Here is a 23,312-nt window from a genome sequence, read left to right on the forward strand (position 1 = left end):
TTGTCGCAATGTACACGGAGGTCCTATGCTAAAAGGAGGAAGCAGGTGAGTGGAGAGTTTGAAGATTCAAGAAAAGGTGTGACTGTAGATGGAACAGATACATACTAAGAGCAGGAGTTTTCAACTAGGATATAAAGGACTTCTAGGAAGTCCATGAGTAAGCTTCAAAAGATCCCTTAAATTTGCAAGCAAATTTTTAAGTGTATATTCTTGTATATTTCTGGATAGAGACCCATGTCTTTCATCAAACTCTCAAAATGTATTAAGTCAAATAGTTCAATACTACACAACCGGAGGGTTAAAGACCATTGTAGAGGAACTGGTTGAATTTGGAAATTATGTATCAATCTGCATAGGTATTTCTTACCTTCCAGAAGCCTAAGAATAGGCATAGGAAATATTAACAGATTGATTCATGCTTGCGGTTTTATCATGTCCTAGTACCATGACCAAGAAAGTAGGAAAATTGAAGAAACTGGTAAGAGTATAGGTGAAGAAATTAAGCAACAGTCTTTAACTTGAGTAGGACATAAAGTTAAAAAAGGGTAAAAAAAGAGTAAAAAAGTAGAGGGTTGTGGGGCATAAAGTCAAAGGGAAGTAAAGTAGGGCTGCATCACAGAAGAAGAAAGTATCATTAGATTATGGATATTTAAACCTGAGAATTCAGAGTCAGAGCTGTGTTAGATCCAGCATGGGTTCACAGAACTTCCTCTGTGAATCCAGAAATACAGATGTAAAGGTAAGAATGCTGTATGGGACCATTCATGTGGACACCAATATCACTCATGTCTGTAACAAGACTCAGGGTAAGAAAATACTCTGAGTCAGATGCTAAATTTTCAACAAATGAAAGGCAGTGACTAAAAGGTAGGTAGGTAACAACAGGAGAGGAGAGAGGAATGGCCATGCTGCAGAAGAGCAGTAGTTTTTCACTTGAGGATGGAATAATACAGATAGGAACAACAGTAGAAAGGAAAGTGGTTCTCAATTCTCAGTACAGAAAGATTTTGCAAATGATTACCACTTCAAAGGGCCAAAAGTGGAACTAATCCCCTCACAGAAGCATCCAGTCCAATGCAAACAAGAAACTGAAGGGAGAATTCCTGTAACAGTTTACTCATCTGCAATTTACAAATTGCTTTCACATACAAAATGTGAAATTGTATCACCACTGTGATAACTGTACCACTGATTATCAAAATAACTCTATGGGGAGATCTGAAGAGTTTGAAAGATTTTCTCAAGAATTGGTGGCAGGTCTTCTAGTACATAGTCTTCAAACTCTTTAAATGATAGTAGAGTCCATTCATTAAGTTACTTGAAAAACAGAGGAAGAACAGAAAGAAAAACTGTGTGTATGTGTGTATGCATGTGTGCACAACAGGCACTTTACACACATCACATTAATTCTACAACAATCCTATAGGATATGAAAACTAAGGCTTAGAGAAATTATAGTCACACAGTTGATAAGGAGTGAAGCAAAAGAGCTGAACCTTGACTCTACAGTTCCAGGTTTGATGACTGTGTAGCACATGAGCGCACAGGAGGATAGGAGAGCAAGAAAAGGATGAAACTCAGAAACACTGTAAGAATTATAAAAATTCTGCTGGAAAAGAGAATAAAAGCAGCTAAACTATACAGTTTTACCCCTAATTTACTAAACATGGTAAAAGAATTTGAAATGCAGAAACTGAAGAGCACACCAAACAAACCAAAAAAAAAAGGCTGGCAGACACGTCCTGACTGAATATATAAAAGCCCTCATCGGCTTTTTGACATTCACTTTAAAAAGCAGCAATAGGAACAACTAACATTTATTGAGCACTAACTACGGGCTAGGCTCTGTGCTAAATCATCTGTGTCATTTCACTGGATTCTCACACAATCTTCTGTGGGAGACTTATTTCCATTTAATAGAAGAAGAAACTGAGACACAAGAAGATTAAGTGACCTTGCCAAGATCATACAGCTACCAAGTAACAGAATCAGGACCCAATCTAGAGACCAAACTTGGTCACTCTGGCAATATAACACATTAAATAAAGAGAATATCAACAACATTTTTCCATTTTCATTATCATGCACACCACAATATTGATCTTAATCAACACATTATTAATGTGTGCTATACCATAAATTCCAGTTAACAGCTCTTGATTACTAGAGACTTTTCAAAAATATTCTCCAACTGTAACCCTTTATTTCAATTATCTGTAAATATTTTGCTTTGTTGTAGTTAATACATATGCTATAGAAGCTTTGCTCCTCCCAACATTGTTCCTCCACAGACGTAATCAATTCCTTTCTGAATTAATAACAGAGTTCTTGGCTGCTACTTTGCAAGTCCCACAAAGGTGCAGACAGACAGGGTAACTGAGTGCTTAAGACTGAAGCAGTCTTGATGAATATCTAATCCACTAGGTACAGTATATAGGTATGACTACTGCATTATCCATTTTAGCTCTGCCCACACTTCATGCAATCAGTCTTTCAGTTACCACTCAATGGAACAAGGACCAAAATATTCCATGTTGGAAAAGAACTTTGGGCAGTTAAATCCCACCAGTGTTTAATCTTAAGAAATTATAGTCACATGGTTGGTAAGAAGTGAAGGGCTGAGCCTTGCCTCTACAGTTCCAGGTTCCACCACTATGTAGCATCTACCAGTTACTACACCACTGTGTAGATCCCACCAATGTTTAATCTTTATAAGAAACTCTGATATTTTGTTTCAACATTAAATGCTATCATATTTCATGAAGATGATAAATTCAAGCTATTTAAAATAGGGAGTATATTACTACAATATTATCACCTGAGGAAGTCTGGCCTGAAACTGCCCTGTATCTCTTCAGACTTGGGAATCAAAGAATTGTGTTCACTGTTATAACCAGGACCACGAAGTCATGTTTTTAGGTATCTCTTCATTTTAAAAGCTGACATGAACACCTTCCCTCTCAGTCGCCATCACACCTCAGTGCAGAGTGGAAGGATGTTGTGCTCACGCTGCTCCTTCTTCTGAATGTCAAGTGCAGAGTAAGATAACATAACTTGACTATAACATGGCCATGCTTTTCATTATTTCCCTTTCCACTCTGGCAAGACCACAAAATACTGCTATTTGCCAATTATTTTCTGTGAAGTGCCCTCTTTGCTGCATACATGACTGAGACCCCATCTTACCTAACTGCAATGCACCTTTCCCAATTTCTACGGCTCACAAAATAAACAACAGCTAAATAACAACAACAACAATAGCCATGATGATACAAATAAACCCTCTTCTTCTGTGTCCCAACTCTCAAATGAGAAACAGAACAAAACGCTGCCACGTTCTTCCCCACACAGATTACAGTCATCCCTCAACATCCATGGAGAATTGGTTCCAGGATCCCCTGCAGCTACCAAACTCCATAGACACTCAAATCCCTTATATAAATTGGCATAGTATTTGTACATAAACTAGGTACATCCTCCTGTATACTTTAAAACATCTCTAGGTTACTTATAATACCTAATACAATGTAAACACCATGTTAATAGTTGTTACACTCTGTTGTTTAGGAAATAATGACAAGACAAAAACATCTGTACATGTTCAGTACAGATGTAATTATCATAGGCTTAACTAGGTTTTCTGTCAAGATTGATGGAATCCACAGATGCAGAACCCACAGGTACAGAGGGCCAACTGTAATTACAACCCAGATTCAGCCTCTGCATTTCAGTAATGTTACTCAATTGCAGAGCAAAATATCAGTTGGCATCTAACACCTGTGACAGTAATTGCTCAACCCTGTTGATATTATGTCATATCCAGCAGACACATCTGATAAAGTAATTCTGCCAAAGACATCTTTGCTCTTTGCAACCATGATATTCATCATTAAGTATTTGTGATTGTGATAGTTTTACAAACCTCTTGATAGTAGTATCAATTTTATGTTTCACTTGTGTTTTTAACAAGAAGTTCAACTCAATGATATCTCAATAGTCTCTTATCATTAGGAACAAAATTCATAAATGTAACTCAGGACACTCCCTTTCATTGCCATTTTTTAATGCAGTGCCCATGGATCTGACCCTGCCTCAGCTCGAGGGGTAGAGAGTGGTTCTTATCCCGGATACATATAGAATCTGGGGACCTTTTAGGAAAAAACTGATGCTGCCATCCTATCAAGGACCACTCCCCACCCCTGTCCCACCCACAAGCCTTCCAACACACACATCTCTCAGAAATGCTGGATGTAGATTCCATGGATGATATTTTTTCAAATTCCCTAAGTAATTCTAATATACAGCCAGGGTTAAGAATCACTAGTATTTACCATGTAAATGACAGAATTCCATCCCTGCCACAATAGTAGGGTGAGTTCAAGACACAGTAACAACGTTGAATTTTATTTAATGATTACATGAAGAGAAGTTCTCTTTCTTTCACTGTATGTAAAGGAGAAACCATAAAAGTCCTCACTTAATTCACACTGTGACTACAAGGAAGAATAAGGCAGAGTAGAGGGTCAAAAAGGCGAGTTTTTGCAGCAAAGTGAATTGCTGAGTGAAGTCTGGCTTGAAGCTGTTCTGTATCTTTCCAGACTTCATAAATACTCCTGTTTCCATGGTGAAACAGCCACAGACACAGACCACTTACATCTCCTTCAAGACAATCTGCTACAGAGAGCAGAGGTAACTATTGTAACAGCCTCAGGTGCTGTCCCTTTGGATGCATGAGGACATTCGTACCCTGGGGTGTTACCAGCTGTGACTGAGCATGGTGAAGGTATGAATGTTGGTCTATTACTGCCCAATGCAGGACCCTTCCAAAGGTATCCTCGGCTTGGGGACACATCACTGGCCTGGCTAAAACTCTCTTAATGCTATGCTGTAACTTAAGACTCCTCCCACCCAATTCTTCCTTCTCTTTCTCCTTTCATAGGGTCAAAACTACATCGTATCCGAAGGTGTTCCCTGTCTGTGCTTGTGCTTTTCCCCTTTATCTTTTTCACAGGAGTTTTCCCCTAATAAATTATTTGCACATCTAATCCTGTCTTGGCATCTGCTTCCTGGAAGACCTGAACAAATAAAAATGGATTTTCTATTACTTTTGACCAAAAGTATTCTGACTGCATTATGTACAATACAAACTCAGCTGCTGTAATGACAGACAAGAGGGACTTCAAGATAGAAGTTATTTCTCACGCAAGAAGCATGCAATTGTAAGAAGCTGATGAGGCAGTTCATGGTGTCAGAGACCCAGTCTATTCCTATCTTATAATTCTGCCATTCTCAATACACAGTCTCCAACTTATCTCTATGATGACTTCTTTAGTTTCTGCTACCACGTATTCATTCCAGCCAGCAAGCTGCGAGGAGAGAAGGGAAAATGGAAAGGTATACCTTTTCCCTTTAACAGCAAGATTCCAAAGTGGCACCTGTCACTTAAGTTCACATGGCCACATCCTGCTGCAATGGAGGCTGAGAAAGGGAATCTTTAGCTGCATGATCATGTCACAAACTAAAACTCCACTACCAAATGAAGTAGGGATATTAGGAAATTACTACCAGTCACTCTACTACAATTAGTTCTTTGCTATTTGCAGTAAGTCAAAATAGTTACTCAGAGAGACCAATAGGTTGTTAAAAAATTATTCAAAAGCTTCAATGGCTGCATGTTATTAGACCAAAATTTCAAAACAGACATCAGGAATATGTTTGAATCCATTGCTGACATTTTTAAAAAACACAATTCACTATCTTTTCTATTGCCATGCACAGCCTTTTAAAAGATAACTGCTAAGAATATAGTGATATTTTGTGACAATCATAATCACTCTCCTATTTAAAATATGTATCAACTTTTCTCCTGAAACTACAAAATCTTTTATCCCCACAAAAGCACTCAACTATAAGATCAGAAACCACCCAATAATTCACGGGCCACACTTTGCAAAGCAGTGGTATAATATTATTTTAATTATAGAAATATATATTTAAAAAGAGAAAAGAAAGAAAAAAGAAGGAAAAGAGAAATGAAGAAAAAATAACTCAGGATCTTCAAATGAAAAGTTAGCAAGTACCTGGAGTTGACATCTCCATGTCCTAGCTGCCCATGCTGCCCATAACCAAATGTATAGACATCTCCATTTTCCATTAAAACCACTGAAACCAAAACACACAGCTTTACTTTTTCATTATATTATTTCATTTTACACTTCTATCATAACTATACTAAAAGCAGTGTAATTTTCACTATTTAAGATTTATAGCACCATTAAAAATAGGTAACTGAAGGACAAATTTATGTTTAATGAGAAATTAATTTTAGTTCTGCAAAATATTTTTGTAGGTCATATAAATGTATAATTTTTTTTGTAATACATACTTAAAAATTCTTATGAATGCCATTTAATAACATTAATTCTTAGTAACACACTGGTTCAGGTCAACTGTAAAATCTTAATAATGAGTAACTACATATAAAATATTGTTCTCTCCTATCTAGGATAGGAGATCTGCACAATTACATACAATATCAATGAAAGAGCAGAACTTTAATGTCTGTTAATGCCTTATCAAATAATCTTCAAGGAAGGAATTTAACATTTTTCATTTTTATAAAGGCTGAATGGTACAGCATAAGCTAACCCAAATGCCAATAATTTACTAAGAATTTAATTATTTTCTACATTTTAAGAAAGTAAATTTGTTGACGTACATTTATCACTGAACATTAATAAAATAAGGGAACATGTTACAAAAAACCGCAGCATTCTAGAATTGAAAAAGATTTAAGGGATTATTTCATCTTCAAGAATGTCTTGAATTATAAAAGAAGTCCACAGGAAGACAGACTAGAAGTTAGATCTCTAGACAAGTACTTGTTCTATCATGCCACAGTTGTTTAAACAGATTCTGTAATAAATACAAAGATCTTACAGATTTGAGAGATTGCCACACTATAGCTTTTAACACACAGTTAACAGGCTATGTTAATCAAATCTGAACAAATAAGTTACTTAGCACAATTGTAAAAATGCAGTTATACCCTAAAGTTCCAGCTGCTACCTGAATGGTGAAATCCACAGCTGACTTGGACTGCCCGGAGCTCACAGTCAAATCGCACAGAGCCTGGAGGGTACGTTGTGATTTTGCTTGCATCCTTTTCGCCTCTTTCTCCACTTCCATCTGCAAGTGTTATAATTTGTGAATTATGAATAATTAAGCCATTATTCATCTTCAAAATAAAAATTTAAATCAGTTTATTATGGAAGAACAAGAGAAAAATGTTAAAAGGAACAAGCAAGAAGAATCTGTAGCTGTTAGAAGTGATAGATCAAGAATCTACCTGCAAAGAAGCAATTTTGAAAGATAGACTATATACTTCCATTTGTGAATATCACTGAATTAATAAAAACAGAGATAAAAATCTAGTTATGGATAAAACCTTATATAATAAATGGGTCATTAGGTTATAGAAATAACAAAATTTAAAATGTAACAGTTTATATGGGAAAATTTAGTTTGCATAAAAAATTACTGCATGCAAAGTCATTTAACAATTATTTTAAACTTAGTGATATTGTTAGTACTAGCCATTTTTTAAAAATTGCTAATGGATTCACAAGTGACTTAGATTTCCTAAACAGATCTTAGAAAGGCTACACTGTCCACCAGTATTGCGAAACTCAACTGAACTTTTCAAAATGTATAAAGACCAAAGAGCTTTATTCAATATATTGCAGTTCAATGGCCTATTCTTATTCATGTTTCCTGTGCCACCATCACCTTCAGCCATATTGCTTTGTGGTTGTCTCCCCGTTCCCAATCACTACTCTCAAGCAAACCTTTTTTTCTGCTTTCATTCCTTCTCTCCTCCTCCCTTCTTATAATTTCCTTCATTTAGCTTGCTTCAAGCCTTTTCTCTACCCTGGTTTTTGCAATCCAACTTTGAATTTTCCAACAATCTAACCATAGCATCAAAAACCACATTCCAGAATATAAAAATTTTTGTTTGGAATGTGTAAATAACAACAACTTACTTTTCTAATCACAATGTATTTCTCCTATACATCACTAACATATGACCTTTATATCATCAAGATTCAAATTCCTTGTACACAGAATAAATGTAAATCTGGAAGGAATTTCACAAGTTCAACTAGTCTAAACCACTCTCGAGTGGTATAGAAACTCGAAACAAGTGTGTATTATATGAAGATACATATGTGAATCTACAGACACACACTTTTTATTCTGTATTTTCATTGTGCATTTTAGAATGTTAAACAGAATAACAGTAAATCATTTTGTGTTTATTCTTTTTTTATCTAACCTTTAGTAACATCCACGTGAGACAAAATCCACCTACATTATTACTTTCATTTCCATAACTAAATGACTATGATTTCAAAAAGCCTGAAACTCTTTATGACACTAGGACAGTAAAATCTCACTAATTCGGAATAACATAGAACAGGTAGGCCTGTGTGGCTCACTGGAAGTCTTAATCATACAGAACACTGAAGTAAAAATTCAGTTTTGTTACCTTCAAGCAGTACAGATTACAGATTAAACTAAATGCTACAATAAATAGAGTGTGGTTACCTACATTATATTTCAAAATAGGCCAATATTACATTTAAAATGTACCATAAACATAAAAGTCCTTTAACATACAAGAATTAACTGCTGGACCCAGAGGCTGAAGGCACGTTGAAGGAATCCTTCATTTCTTGAGCCCTTGGTTTGAAAAGCTAGTGATTTTAGACAGGTTTCCCCTTATAAGTATGACCCTGAAAATTCAGAGGAAGAAATTATTTTGAATTTTTTACTCAAAAAAGATCACAAATACTGCATCTCAAATATCATAAATTCAGAATTAGTGAGAGGTTTTACTATAATAGGATGAAGAATATAATTCCTCTTCTGCTAAATTATCTAATGTGGGTTTGCCAAATTAAACCAAAGAATGGATGGACTAAAAAAAAAAACAAAAAAACACACACACACACAGCATTTAGTTTCACTCCATCCAAGATAAAATATACTCAGTTCAAAGTCTCCTCATGTTGGAAAGATAGTGGAATGGTAAAATATATACAAAGGCCTACACACACACACACACACACACACACACACACACACAAATACATATCTTCCAAAGGCTATTTAATAAGATGCCAGATGTAAAGAAATTTTGCAGCTTTATCTCAATTGGTAAAAATGTCTAATTATTAAAACCAAATGAGATTTAACATAGAAAATACATTGCATTCATACAATTCTGCCAGGCTTAAACATTTCAAGTATCATTCCACTTTATATAAATGTATTGATGCCTAGTTAGAAGGTTTTATCTTTGAATTTAGCATTTCGTCTCCTCCGTTGAGTAGGAGATTTATATTTATAGGCATAAATCCCACAATAGAGACATAGCATCAGAGAAGGATATTTTTTTTGAGGGCTGGTAATTTACTGAATACAACTACAATGACTAAAAAAGTAGCAGCTATTATTTAGAGGTCAAAATAATACTAGAACATTTTGTTCATTGAAACAAACTATATCTGTACAAAACTACTTCTCAATTATTACAGATAGTGAAAATCTTACAAGTAAAAAAATTGAGATGAGGGTCTTAATATCAGCGGCAGTGGCAGAATTAAAATATATATGTATATGGTATTTGATGTCAAAAATTGAGTATAATTCCTATAACTCAGACATTAATCAAAGTTTATCAAAGAAAAAAGGCACTTAATAAGCGGCCAAAAAATTAGTGCAAATTCCAGAACCAGCAAGTGAATTCAGCAAGATTAATTCTGCTCAAGCTGGGCGTGGTGGTTCATGCCTATAATCTCAGGGCTTTGGGAGGCTGAGAAAGGCAGATTACTTGAGCCTAGGAGTTCAAGACCAGCCTGAGCAACACAGTAAAACCCTGTCTCTACTAAAAATACAAAAAACTAGCTGGGTGTGGTGGTGAATACCTGTAGTCCCAGCTACTTGGGCGACTGAGGTGGGAGAATCACCTGAGCCCGGGAGGTCAAGGCTGCAGGGAGCTGTGATGGTGCCACTGCACTCCAGCCTAGGTGATAGAGTGAGATCCTGTCTCCAAAAAAAAAAAAAAAAAAAATCTGTTCAAGCTCATTATTCAGTAAAGTGTTAATGAGCAGCAATAAGACCAAAGCTTAGATCTATATAAAAAATTAAATATTGTCTGTCAAAACAAAATTGACAGATGTGAATAATCTTATAATTGGTCATTTAAGTATGAGCACATCTGTATTTTCCCTAAGATGAATATGGTGTGTGTGTGTGTGTGTGTGTGTGTGTACTATGTAACATTGAAACTACAGTAGCTACAAAGTCTTGGCAACTATGTAACTAAAATATTGTATGTATGTACACATTATATATAATTATATACACATATTTGTATACACAGAGAAAAAAGAGGGTTCAATATCTAAGGAACTCTAACTTCTAATTTTAATTTTTACTGAAATCTATACTTATGGAGGGTAATCCTACAGTTATGCATATAACAGAAACTACCACAGAACACAGTGAGTACTTTGAGCAAAATCATTAAAACAAATCAGCAAGGACAAAAGTAGTTGCAATTTCCTAAGCACTTGCTGTGTGCTAACTGAACACTGTAAACAAATACCACAGTGGATGAGTGCTTGGGGGTACTGGAACCTAAGAATTTGGATTGGAATCTTGGTTCTACCATTTGCTGGCTGTATGACAATTGGACACTGGACCTTTTGGTCCTAGCTTGCCTATCTATAATATAGTAACAATGACATATAACTCATCAGGGTCCCATGAGAATTAAATAAAATAATATATGAAAAGTGCTCAATCAATATTTACTATTGTTGCTTTCTTTAATGAATAAAGCAATCTGATGGTATAGGCATTCTTTGTCCATTTTACAGATGAAAAAAATAAGGCTTAAAGGGTTATGGGGTTAAGTAATCAGCCCAAAATCATAAACGGCACAACGAATTTGGAGTTTAATCATAAATAAGGCTCATGCATTTTACCACCACCAAATGGTTGAAACCTTAAATCTTTTGTAAAAATAAACTATGCATTTCATAAATCTCAAATATTGTACTTTAAGATAATTCTGAAAGAGAAAACAAATAATTCAATTAAAAATATTAAAGCTAATATTCATGGAGGATTTATATGTGCAAGGACTACATATGTGTGTGTGCAAAGACTACACACATATTTCAATCTTCATAGCAACACAATCAGTTAAGAATTACCTGTTATTGTTTTTTAAATAAGAAAACTGAAGCCAAAGAGATTAAGACATTTTGCACAGCCATGTAGTTCTAGTAAATGACAAAATCAGAAATAAAATTGAAGCCTAATTCCAAAGGCTATGATATTTTCATCACACTGTAACATTTCCAAACAGAAAGTACAAAATAGACTCGGATGTTTATCCGTGTGTCTTCAGATTTTCACATCTGTCATTTTAAAATAGATTTTAGGACTATCTCTAAAACAATTCAGATGTTCCTAACTATGTATACTATTAACATATTTTTCTATGTAAGGTACTGAATAGCTGAAACAAATGTTAATTCTGTTTCAAATATAGTTTATGGGTGCATTTTAGAATAATTTACTGTATTTCATATGGAATTGTACTTATTGATTCAGTCTATATACTCTATTTTGCCTTTAGTCAATATCTGCCTGTATAGGATGAATTCTGTGACCTCCTCTGAATTTTCTCCAATCACCCAGAAGTTCTCCAACTTTCCATCTTAGAACTTAGCCCTGTTAACAACGAATCCACAGTTCTTACTCTCCATACACTATCACAAAAAAGTCACAGTCTAAAAAAATTTTAACTATTATCATCCTATAATTTGTACCAACATAATTAAATGTAAGACAGAACATAACAATTAATACCATAAACTTCCAGTTTATCAGTAGATAAACTAGAAGATAAACTGGGTAAGGTGAAGAGAAAAATATATGTAGAAAAAACACTTATCAAGACTATGAAAATATGTAAAGGTTGAGCATCCCTTATTTGAAAAGCTTGGGATCAGAAGTGTTTTGGATTTCGGACTTTTTGCAAATTTTGGAACATTTGCATATAGTAATGAGATATCTTGGGGATGGGACCCAAGTCTAAATGTGAAATTCATTGATATTTCATATACACATTACTCACATAGCCGGAAGATAATTTTATGCAATATTTTAAACAATTTGGTGCAAGAAAATTTGTATACCCTGCACTATCAGAAAGCAAAGGTACTTCCCGCCACCCATGTAGACAAACTGTGATTGGTGTCACCATCATGCTGTGCATGGAAAAGCTTTATCACAGCTGAAGAGGGACTTAAGGACACTGAATAAGCTGTGTGCTGAGACTGCAACCCGTCACAGGAGGTCAGGTGTGGAATTTCCCACTTGGGGGCTTCATGTTGGTGCTCAGATCTTGGAGCATTTTGAATTTTCAAATTAGGGATGTTCGACATGCCATAAAAGTAAAAGCAGTGAATGGAGAGAGAATTAAATGACAAGACAGTGAGTGTAAATGGTTAGTGGCTGGAGGGAAATTAGTGAGCAGTAAATTAATACTCTTTACAAAAAAAAAACAGGGTACCAATTGATAAATTATTATTTGCATTGTAAATGTATTTGGGGAGTAAAAAGAGAAAACTATCTCACTCTCTAAAACCCTAAAATCCAATAAAACTGGTCCTACACTGTGACATTACAAAGTAGGTCCTCACAGAGTGGTTGCCACAAGTATACAAAGAAACTTGTTATAAAGTAACCCCCTGACAAACAAACTTTAAGGCTAGCTATCATTGAATAATTTGTTTTTTCACTGCAACCTCTGCCTCCCAGGTTCAAGTGATTATTGTGCTCGTGCCTCAGCTTCCTGAGTAGCTAGGATTACAGGCATGTGCCACCACACTGGGCTTATTATTATTATTATTATTTGTATTTTTAGTACAGATGGGGTTTCGCCATGTTAGCCAGGCTGGTCTCAAACTCCTGACCTCAAGTGATCCACCCCTCTTAGCCTTCCAAAGTGCTGTAATTACAGGCGTGCGCCACTGTGCCTAGCCTCACTGAATAATTTCTATAGCCAATCATTATGTGACATTGGGAAAAGTCTGCTTTAAATTTGTAACCTTGGTCTTCATTTAACATTTCATTTAAAAATCTGGAAAGAATAAAGATACTTGTCCATGAGATACTCACATGGAGCTGAAAAGGTTTTAAACTGTTTCATGAAATGTGAATATTTAACCTCAGGTAAATTATTGGGAAAACTTCACTTTCATGTATTTGGTGGGAGAAAGAAACCAAAAAAAATCTGTTCTAACTGTGACATAGTAGAAATCATAAGAGATCAGACATTCTGGCAATAACAATTTCATTGCATACTCCAAATATTACTCCTTATATATATCTTTTCTTTTTGGAATCAGCTGTCTCAGGTTGAAAATTCCTTAAATATTTATGGCATTGTTAAAGCACTCAGTAAATAAAGCAATCACAAATTTTACTGTGGTTAATTGCGTTAGATTTAAAACACTTTTTATTTCTGCAGAGTATATCTTAAGTTGTGCTCTATTTATACCTTTACTAAAGATGAATTTTGTCTATTTTATGTTTTTGTTTTGAGTGGCAAACTGACAGACTGAAAGAGGCAGATCAAAATAAAGTTGATTAAACTATATTGCCTATGAAAATTTTTTTTAATTACACTATGACAGTTTTGCAGCCAAAAAAAAAAAGAAAAAGAAAAGGATCCAAACATTAATTAGATTAATTTGTCCACATGGAAAGCATGTTTTAAAACTTCCTATTCTATTTTGCAGGACCTATCTTAGGCATTTAAGAAAATGGCAATTTTCAGTTGTGCTAGCCAAGGAAGAGCACTGGTTCAAAGGCCAGGATACAAGGCAAACATTTTATATAAATTTATAAATTCTTCGTATTAAATTCTTTCCTGATCTTAGCTGACCCATAATTTGTGGCTTATAAGAAAATAAGTATGCTTTAAGAATATATTTAATTAACCCAGAACTCTGAGATCTCAAAGAACAATACCGAGCTAGATTCCTACTTCCTTACAGACTAGGAGAGCCCTCTGACCAATGCCAGGGACTAGAGAAAGTCTTCATGATTTGTGCTTTGCTTGCACTTATCTCTACTTAACCCACAACCATCAAATATTTGTATATTCATTTGTCGTATATGTAAACTTAATTAATAAACAGTGGAAAAGTGTAATGGCAGTCTTACTATCATCATTTAATATAGTGAATTTAGTAATATTGTTCATCCTAAAGCATATAAACAGCATTCAAGAAAGAATTGTAAAAGGCCAGATCTGTCATTAAGGAGCAAATAATAAAGGATGTAAGATAGAAAGCAATAATTTTTTCCACCTTCCCTTAATTTTTTGAAATTTGAAAAGAAATGGAAAAAAAATATACTGTAAAATGTCTCCTTAATGAAAGCTAACAACAACAAAAAATGAAACAAGAAGCATGACAGTCACTGACAAATGGTACCACTTTCAGCATGTTCTTTCTCCTCAGGCTACATCATAATGATAGAAGCAAAGTAGAAGAATCAGGTTTGTGCATTTTCCCAGAGACAAAATTCAAATAAGTGGAAGAAATTGGGAAAGTATCCCACCTAGGTGATAAGGAAGACCAAATACCTTTGTGCTTGTCCCGTTTATGCTTTAGCTGTGCTGGATGGGATCTGAGTCTGGCTAGAGCCTGTTCTCGATGGTTCATAAAAATAGGACCAGCAAATACAAGGGGGCCTGAGGAGAAACATTTTGTATGTGCATAGAAAAACTCACAAAATGAAAACACTATAATGAACAAAAAATAATTCAAACTAAAAAGCATAAAAATTTATTCTTAACAGTTTTGGACATTATACTTCTCTTCCAATTTCCCCACTCCAGCTCCCCACCCCCACCCATAACCTACTCACTATTTCACATAAAAGTTAATACCTTAAATATAATTTATAAAGTACAAATCCCATCTTTTTATACTTATAAAATTATTGAGTAGTTACTAATAGTCTCAAATAGATAATCGAGAAGTTCAATTTAAATCAATCAAATTATCTTACAAATACTTTTTAATATCATATATATTCAGAGTCAGTAAGCCATGTGTTCACTGAAGACAAATATGTTTCCCACTGAAACATAAAAAACTAATTTTTAAATTAACCATTACATTTTAACAAGGTCTTCCAGGTTTAATATTTGTATTAATCTTGCTACAAAACCAAAATAAAAATGTTACCAAGTTTACTACACATCATAGAGGTTAAGAAAACCAGATGATCAAAAACAAAACAAAAATGTCTATATTCTGCATACAGATATATGTACACACACACACACACACACACACACAGAGAGAGAGAACAAGAGAGAGACAGAAAGGAAGGAGCCTGGGCTTCATATTGATGGTAAAGGGAGCACCTAACCCAAATAACATTTTGGAAACATTTTTCATTAAATCATTTCTTCTAAAATGCCACTAGGTACATATATATACATATACAAATACATACCCACACAGGTTATAGTTCTTTTCACTTATATGGTATTTAAGGAAAAAATCTATAGCCAAACTTATTTTAATAAAATAAAATAAATCACTTTTCCCATTAACATTTACCTTGAAAAGAAAAATAAACTTAAGTTATAACTTAAAATTTTAGTTTTATTCTTATACAGCAGAACTAAGTTTCCTTGAGTTTTAACAACATCAAAAATGTCTTCAAATTTGAAAACACTCTAAATTTGACAGGTTTCCATTAACTGAAACAGGAATTATGACACTATATAAGCAATGAACATTTTTAATTAAAACAAGTTTTTTCATGATTCCCTACTAATCTTCAGTTTAATTAATTTTTCTAATGATGGGACAAATTAAGCCTATTGCCCTCTAATAAAATTTCATAAATGTCAAATTCAATACCAAAGTACCCTAAATTAAATGTATAAGTGGGTAAAGGAACCATATTTCAATTATGTTTCCAGATATAAACAAGAATGCAAATACCTCAAATTGTATGAAAAACCATGAATAACATATTCTATGACTACTACAGATAGAAACATGCTAATTTAATGTTAACAGAAGAGTAAGTTATTTCCCAGTAATGCAGTACCAATTATTTTCAAGCTAAGGTTATGCAAACTGAGTTCCATTTCTAAAAATGTAATAAAATTGATATTGCAAATATGAACAAAATGCCTTATTTTCTTAACATGCATTATTTCTCAACTGTTACAAAGCAGACATATAAATTACTATAAAAAGTATTTTTCAACTATATAAAAAATTTATAGATATTAAGGTAATAATATTAAGTTATATTACCATTTTCTGATTTCTATGGTCTGTCTACAATATTGTTTCTCCTCATGAAAATACATTACACCCACACTCATTTAGTGTCTTGCTAAATTCAATCTTTTTAGAATCTTCTGATTTATAAATCAAAAAGGCCCAGGGGCAATCATGTCTAAAAATTAAAGCAATCGGGCTCTAAAATAATATTGTATCCCATAGGCTAAAATAATGTTTCTTCAAATATAGCTGAGTCACTAATTTATTCACCAAATTTCCTGATAATCTTTTATTTAGCAGACACTAGGTGAAATGAATATAATGACAAAGATACAGGTCTCATTGGAACTCAGTCCACTAGGAGAAAAAAAACAGAAATAAAAACACAAGCTATGAAATACTACAATAAATGCTATAAAAGAAATCTATACATACTATGTCCTGAAGGATGAAAAGATGTTAATTAAACTCAGGACAATCAGCGAGGTTTCAAAGAATGACAAAAAGTTTAACAAGAGAAAAGGCAAGGAAGGGAGGGCATTCCAGTTAAAAGGAATAGGATATAAATTAGGATTTTATAAAAGCGTAAAGATGTTAAACAGTATTGTATAGTCATTAAAAACACACGTAGCTGACTTTCACAGAGTATATGTGAAGGAGCAAAAGTCTTGGGAAATTTGTTTGGAGAGGCATCCAAAAAAGCAGATAATTTAAAACTTTTTATACCATAAAACTTCATTCTAGAGATGATAAGTCCCTAAACTGCTTTCAATTAGTCAACAAAGACATACTACAAATCATGGTACTAACAGGTACCATGTGAAGTTCTGGGAACCCTTGATAAACAAGATACAATCTCTGCTTCAAGAAGCTCACATTCTAATGAGGGGAGGGAGGGTTTACACACAACTTAACAAGAAATTATGACAGTGTGCTATGACTAAACTGGCACACAAACTGGAGGAGGAGCCAACAAAACTTGAAGGTCGGAAGGCAGACAGTATAGAGATAAAAGAAACCACCACATAAGATGAGGTCAAATAAAGGAGGTAGCAAGCAGCATAAAGGTTCAGAGATAGGGGGAAAAAAAGAGGGGATAGGGAAAAGAAATGAGAATAGAGAGAGATGAGGCTGTAGAGATAAAAGTGTACCCTTCATCCTAAGGAGTATGAATAGCCTTTTGGTTTTAAACAGAGAAGTGCTACTGATCTGATCTGTATTGCAGAATGAATATTCTGGAAAGAAGGTGGCTAATGGCTTAGAAGATGGTAAGACTGGAGGTAAGGCCAGTTAAAAGGCTTTTTGCTGTCATTTAGGCAAAGAAGAGAAGCAGCCTCGGCTAAGGAAACAGTAAAATTCTGAAAAGTAGGTATTAAAAAGCTATTAAAGAATTAAGGCTGAATAAATAGAACTCAGTGATTTATTTCTTTCATCGAGAGAGGAGTGAATAAAATAGGGGTATGAGATAACCAGGTTTAGAATAGAAGCTACGCTCATGTGTAGACAATGGGTAATTCAGAGTTCATCTGTAGGCACACAGGCAGAAAGCATGGAATAAGTGGTGGTGTTAAATAGTACAAGCCTTTCAGAAAGCTCTCGGTAATACATTTCAGGATCTTCAAAATTATCCTTTGACCTAGTATCTGCACACTAGGAATCTATCCTAAAGAAAACTCTAAAATATTTTTAAAGGATTTCACCTCAAAGGTGTTTACTACAACTTTATTCATTATAGCAAGCATTAAAAAATACCCAAATTAAAGTAATTAAAAACTCTAATACATCTACTCAATGGAATAATATGCAGCGATTAAAATGAGATTTATGAAATAATTTTACACAGAATATGACTTTGTGTTAAATTAACAATGAGATAACATTGTTCACCATTGTTTTCCAAGAATTAAAGAGTAACTAAACCCAGGTGTGGTTGCACACGCCTGTACAGTCCTAGCTACTCAGGAGACTGAGGCGCGAGGATCACTTGGGCCCAGTTGTTTGAGGCCAGGCTGGGCAACGTATCAAGACTCTGCTCTACAAAAAATAATAATAATAATAAATAAAAGAATAACTAATACAGGTGATGCTAGACGAAAACACTACTCTCTTATACATTAGTCTAGGGAGTATAAATTCCTGTAACATTTTTAAAACAATGTGAATTATCTGTTAAAATTTAAGACAGTTATACTCTCTGCCCCATACATTCTATTTCTGGAAAGCTCTGCTATATAAACACTAATATGTAGCTCTCAGTTTAAGAATATTTATTACAGTAAAACCCACAAAAATCTACAATAACCTGAATGCCCATCAATAAATAATGGTCACATAAATTATGGTATAGCCATATTATGATATTAGGTCGTTATTGCATAGAATGTGGTAGATCCACACTTACTGACCTAGCGTGTGTTCTTCTTGTATTGTAAAATGAGAAAAAGATGCTCCAAATGTATACATAATAATACTTCTGTAAATAAACGTATGTCTACACTTTCACATATGTATAAGTCTCTATACATGATTATATTTTAATAGAGTAAGATATTAGACTATTAACATTTACTTTTTGGGGGGATGGAAATGGGAAGGTGGGGGTAAAATACTAGCAAAATATAAAAATATATCTATTATAACACTAAGCAAAAATATAAGATAAAATTCAGTCAATGATATAACCAGAAATAAGTAAAACTTGATTAGAAGATGACAATGAAATAGAAACAATAATTGAATTAAGGAATAGATTTATGCAAAACCTTGACCTAAATTCCTGTATTACTTTAATATGGTATTTGCAATAAAACACAAAAAAATTTTTATGATATAATATTAAAGGGAATATAAACAGGACATCAATATCTATCGCAGTATGAAATTATATAAAATAAGTAAAAAAGTGTAAGAAATTACACTAAAATTCTCCTAATGGTTCTTTTTGTATAAAGGGTTATACTGATCTACTTTTTCTTACTTATATTCTTTAAGTGCCTCATATAATATTTTAATTTAAAAAGAGACTTTTATGTGTTACTGGAATATCAGCTAATTTTGGATTCGATGTGTCAAATCAAGAAAACCATAATGTTTTTAAGGGCTTAAAAAGTAATAGCAACATGCCGGGTGCGGTAGCTCAGGCCAGTAAAGCAGCACTTTGCGAGGCGGAGGCGGGCGGATCACAGGGTCAGGAGATTGAGACCATCCTGGCTAACACGGTGAAACTCCATCTCTACTAAAAATACAAAAAATCAGCGGGGCGTGGTGGAGGGCACCTGTAGTCCCAGCTACTCGCCAGGCTGAGGAAGGAGAATAGCGTGAACCTGGGAGGCGGGGGTTGTAGTGAACCGAGATCGCGCCACTGCACTCCAGCCTGGAGAATAAAGCAAGACTCCGTCTCAAAACAAAACAAAACAAACAAACAAACAAAAATTAATAGCAACATCAACTCAATCACTTTGAAATAAGAGGCTTTAATAAATTTGTTTCTAGGGGGGCAGTTCCAAGATGGCCGAATAGGAACAGCTCCAGTCTACAGCTCCCAGCTCCAGTGACGCAGAAGAGGGGTGATTTTTGCATTTCCAACTGAGGTACCGGGCTCATCTCACTGGGGCTTGTCAGACAGTGGAGGCAGAACAGTGGGTGCAGCCCACCGAGCGTGAGATGAAGCAGGACAAGGCACTGCCTCACCCAGGAAGTGCAAGGGGTCAGGGAATTCCCTTTCCTAGCCAAGGGAAGCGGTGACAGAGGGCACCTGGAAAATCGGATCACTCCTACCCTAATACTGTGCTTTTGCAACGGTCTCAGCAAACTGCACACCAAGAGACTATATCCCATGCCTGGCTCGGAGGGTCATAGGCCCATGGGGCCTCCCTCATTGCTAGCACTGCAGTCTGAGATCTAACTGCAAGGCGGCAGGGAGGCTGGGGAGGGGCACCCGCCACTGCTGAGGCTTAAGTAGGTAAACAAAGCAGCCTTGAAGCTCGAATTGCGGGGAGCCCATGGCAGCTCAAGGAGGCCTGCCTGCCTCTGTACACTCCACCTCTGGGGACAGGGCATAGCTGAACAAAAGGCAGCAGAAACCTCTGCAGACTTAAATGTCCCTGTTTGACAACTTTGAAGAGAACAGTGGTTCTCCCAGCACGGAGTCTGAGATCTGAGAATGGACAGACAACCTCCTCAAGTGGGTCCCTGGCCCCAGAGTAGCCTAACTAGGAGGCACCCCCAAGTAGGGGCAGACTGACAACTCACAAGGCCAGGTACCCATCTGAGACGAAGCTTCTAGAGGAACGATCAGGCAGTAACATTTGCTGTTCAGCAATATTCGGTGTTCTGCAGCCTCTGCTGCTAATACCCAGGCAAATAGGGTCTGGAGTTGACCTCCAGCAAACTCCAACAGACCTGCAGCTGAGGGTCCTGACTATTAGAAGGAAAACTAACAAACAGAAAGGACATCCACACGAAAACCCCATCTGTATGACATCATCATCAAAGACCAGAGGTAGATAAAACCACAAAGATGGGGAAAAAGCAGAGCAGAAAAGCAGAAAATTCTAAAAATCAGAGCGCCTCACCCCCTCCAAAGGAACACAGCTCCTTGCCAGCAAAGGAACAAAGCTGGATGGAGAATGACTTTGACAAGTTGAGAGAAGGCTTCAGACGATCAAACTTCTCTTAGCTAAAGGAGGAAGTTCAAACCCATCGCAGAGAAGCAAAAAACCTTGAAAAAAGATTAGATGAATGGCTAACTAGAATAACCAGTATAGAGAAGTCCTTAAATGACCTGATGGAGCTGAAAACCATGGCACAAGAACTACAATATGAATGCACAAGCTTCAGTAGCTGATTCGATCAAGTGGAAGAAAGGGTATCAGTGATTGAAGATCAACTGAATGAAATGAAGCCAGAAGAGAAGTTTAGGAAAAAAAGAGTAAAAAGAAACGAACAAAGCCTCCAAGAAATATGGGACTATGTGAAAAGAACAAATCTACGTCTGACTGGTGTACCTGAAAGTGACGAGGAGAATGGAACCAAGTTGGAAAACACTCTGCAGGATATTATCCAGGAGAACTTCCCCAACCTAGCAAGGTAGGTCAACATTCAAATTCAGGAAATACAGAGAACGCCACAAAGATACTCCTCAAGAAGAGCAACTCCAAGACACATCATTGTCAGATTCACCAAAGTGGAAATGAAGGAAAAAATGTTAAGGGTAGCCAAAGAGAAAGGTCATGTTACTGACAAAGGGAAGCCCATGAGACTAACAGCAGATCTCCCGGCAGAAACTCTACAAGTCAGAAGAGAGTGGGAGCTAATATTCAAAATTCTTAAAGAAAAGAATTTTCAACCCAGAATTTTATATCTAGCCAAACTAAGGTTCATAAGTGAAGGAGAAATAAAATCCATTACAGACAAGCAAATGCTGAGAGATTTTTGTCACCACCAGGCCTGCCCTATAAGAGCTCCTGAAGGAAGCACTAAACATGGAAAGAAACAACTGGTACCAGCCACTGCAAAAACATGCCAAACTGTAAAGACCATCGATGCTAGGAAGAAACTGCATCAACGAGCTATATAACCAACTAACATCATAATGACAGGATCAAATTCACACATAACAATATTAACCTTATATGTAAATGGGCTAAATGCTCCAATTAAAAGACACAGACTGGCAAATTGGATAAAGAAGACTCATAAGTGTGCTGTATTCAGGAGACCCATCTCATGTGCAGAGACACATATAGGCTCACAATAAAGGGACGGACCAAGCAAATGGAAAACAAAAAAAGGCAGGGGTTGCAATCCTAAGCTCTGATAAAACAGACTTTCAACCAACAAAGATCAAAAGGACAAAGAAGGCCACTACATAATGGCAAAGGGATCAATTCAACAAGAAGAGCTAACTATCCTAAATATATAGGCACCCACTACAGGAGCACCCAGATTCATAAAGCAAGTCCTTCGAGACCTATGAAGAGATTTAGACTCTCACACTATAATAATGGAGACTTTAACACCCCACTGTCAACATTAAACAGATCAGTGAGACAGAAAGTTAACAAGGATATCCAGGAATTGAACTCAGCTCTGCACCAAGTAGACCTAATAGACATCTACAGAACTCTCCACTCCAAATCAACAGAATATACATTCTTCTCAGCACCACATCGCACTTATTCCAAAGTTGACCACATAGTTGGAAGTAAAGCACTCCTCAGCAAATGTACAAGAACAGAAATTATAACAAACTGTCTCTCAGACCACAGCGCAATCAAACTAGAACTCAGGACTAAGAAACTCACTCAAAACCGCTCAACTACATGGAAACGAAACCACCTGCTCCTGAATGACTACTTGGTACATAACGAAATGAAGGCAGAAATAAAGATGTTCTTTGAAACCAATGAGAACAAAGACGCAACATACCAGAATCTCTGGGACACATTTAAAGCAGTGTGTAGACGGAAATTTATAGCACTAAATGCCCACAAGAGAAAGCAGGAAAGATCTAAAATTGACACCCTAACATCACAATTAAAAGAACTAGAGAAGCAAGAGCAAACACATTCAAAAGCTAGCAGAAGGCAAGAAATAACTAAGATCAGAGCAGAACTGAAGGAGATAGAGACACAAAAAACTCTTCAAAAAAATCAATGAATCCAGGAGCTGGTTTTTTTGAAAAGATCAACAAAATTGACAGACCGCTAGCAACACTAATAAAGAAGAAAAGAGAGAAGAATCAAATAGAAGCAACAAAAAAACATAAAGGGATATCTCCACGGATCCCACAGAAATACAAGCTACCATCAGAAAATACCATAAACATCTCTACGCAAATAAACCAGAAAATCTAGAAGAAATGGGTAAATTCCTGGACACATACACCCTCCCAAGACTAAACCAGGA

At 35.6% G+C, this 23,312-nt stretch overlaps 1 protein-coding gene across 17 annotated transcripts in view; it reads right to left on the minus strand.

The window, feature by feature from the left end:
* MYCBP2 (MYC binding protein 2) overlaps positions 1–23,312 on the minus strand; it is a 286,215-nt gene that overhangs the window by 167,559 nt on the left and 95,344 nt on the right. For 15 of the 17 annotated variants that reach the window (XM_028837602.2, XM_015121243.3, XM_077973876.1 and 12 more), the window contains exons 18-20: positions 14,735–14,842; positions 7,069–7,188; positions 6,081–6,162 (exon numbers count right to left, since the gene is read on the minus strand). In XM_028837602.2, coding sequence (XP_028693435.1) covers positions 6,081–6,162; positions 7,069–7,188; positions 14,735–14,842 — 310 coding nt within the window. Of the gene's footprint in view, positions 1–6,080; positions 6,163–7,068; positions 7,189–8,679; positions 8,796–14,734; positions 14,843–23,312 lie in introns of those variants that run through there. The other 2 variants (XM_077973879.1, XM_077973872.1) reach the window with 2 other exon arrangements.

Source organism: Macaca mulatta, chromosome 17 (genome assembly GCF_049350105.2).
Source record: "Macaca mulatta isolate MMU2019108-1 chromosome 17, T2T-MMU8v2.0, whole genome shotgun sequence".
NCBI classification, from domain to species: Eukaryota; Metazoa; Chordata; class Mammalia; order Primates; family Cercopithecidae; genus Macaca; species Macaca mulatta.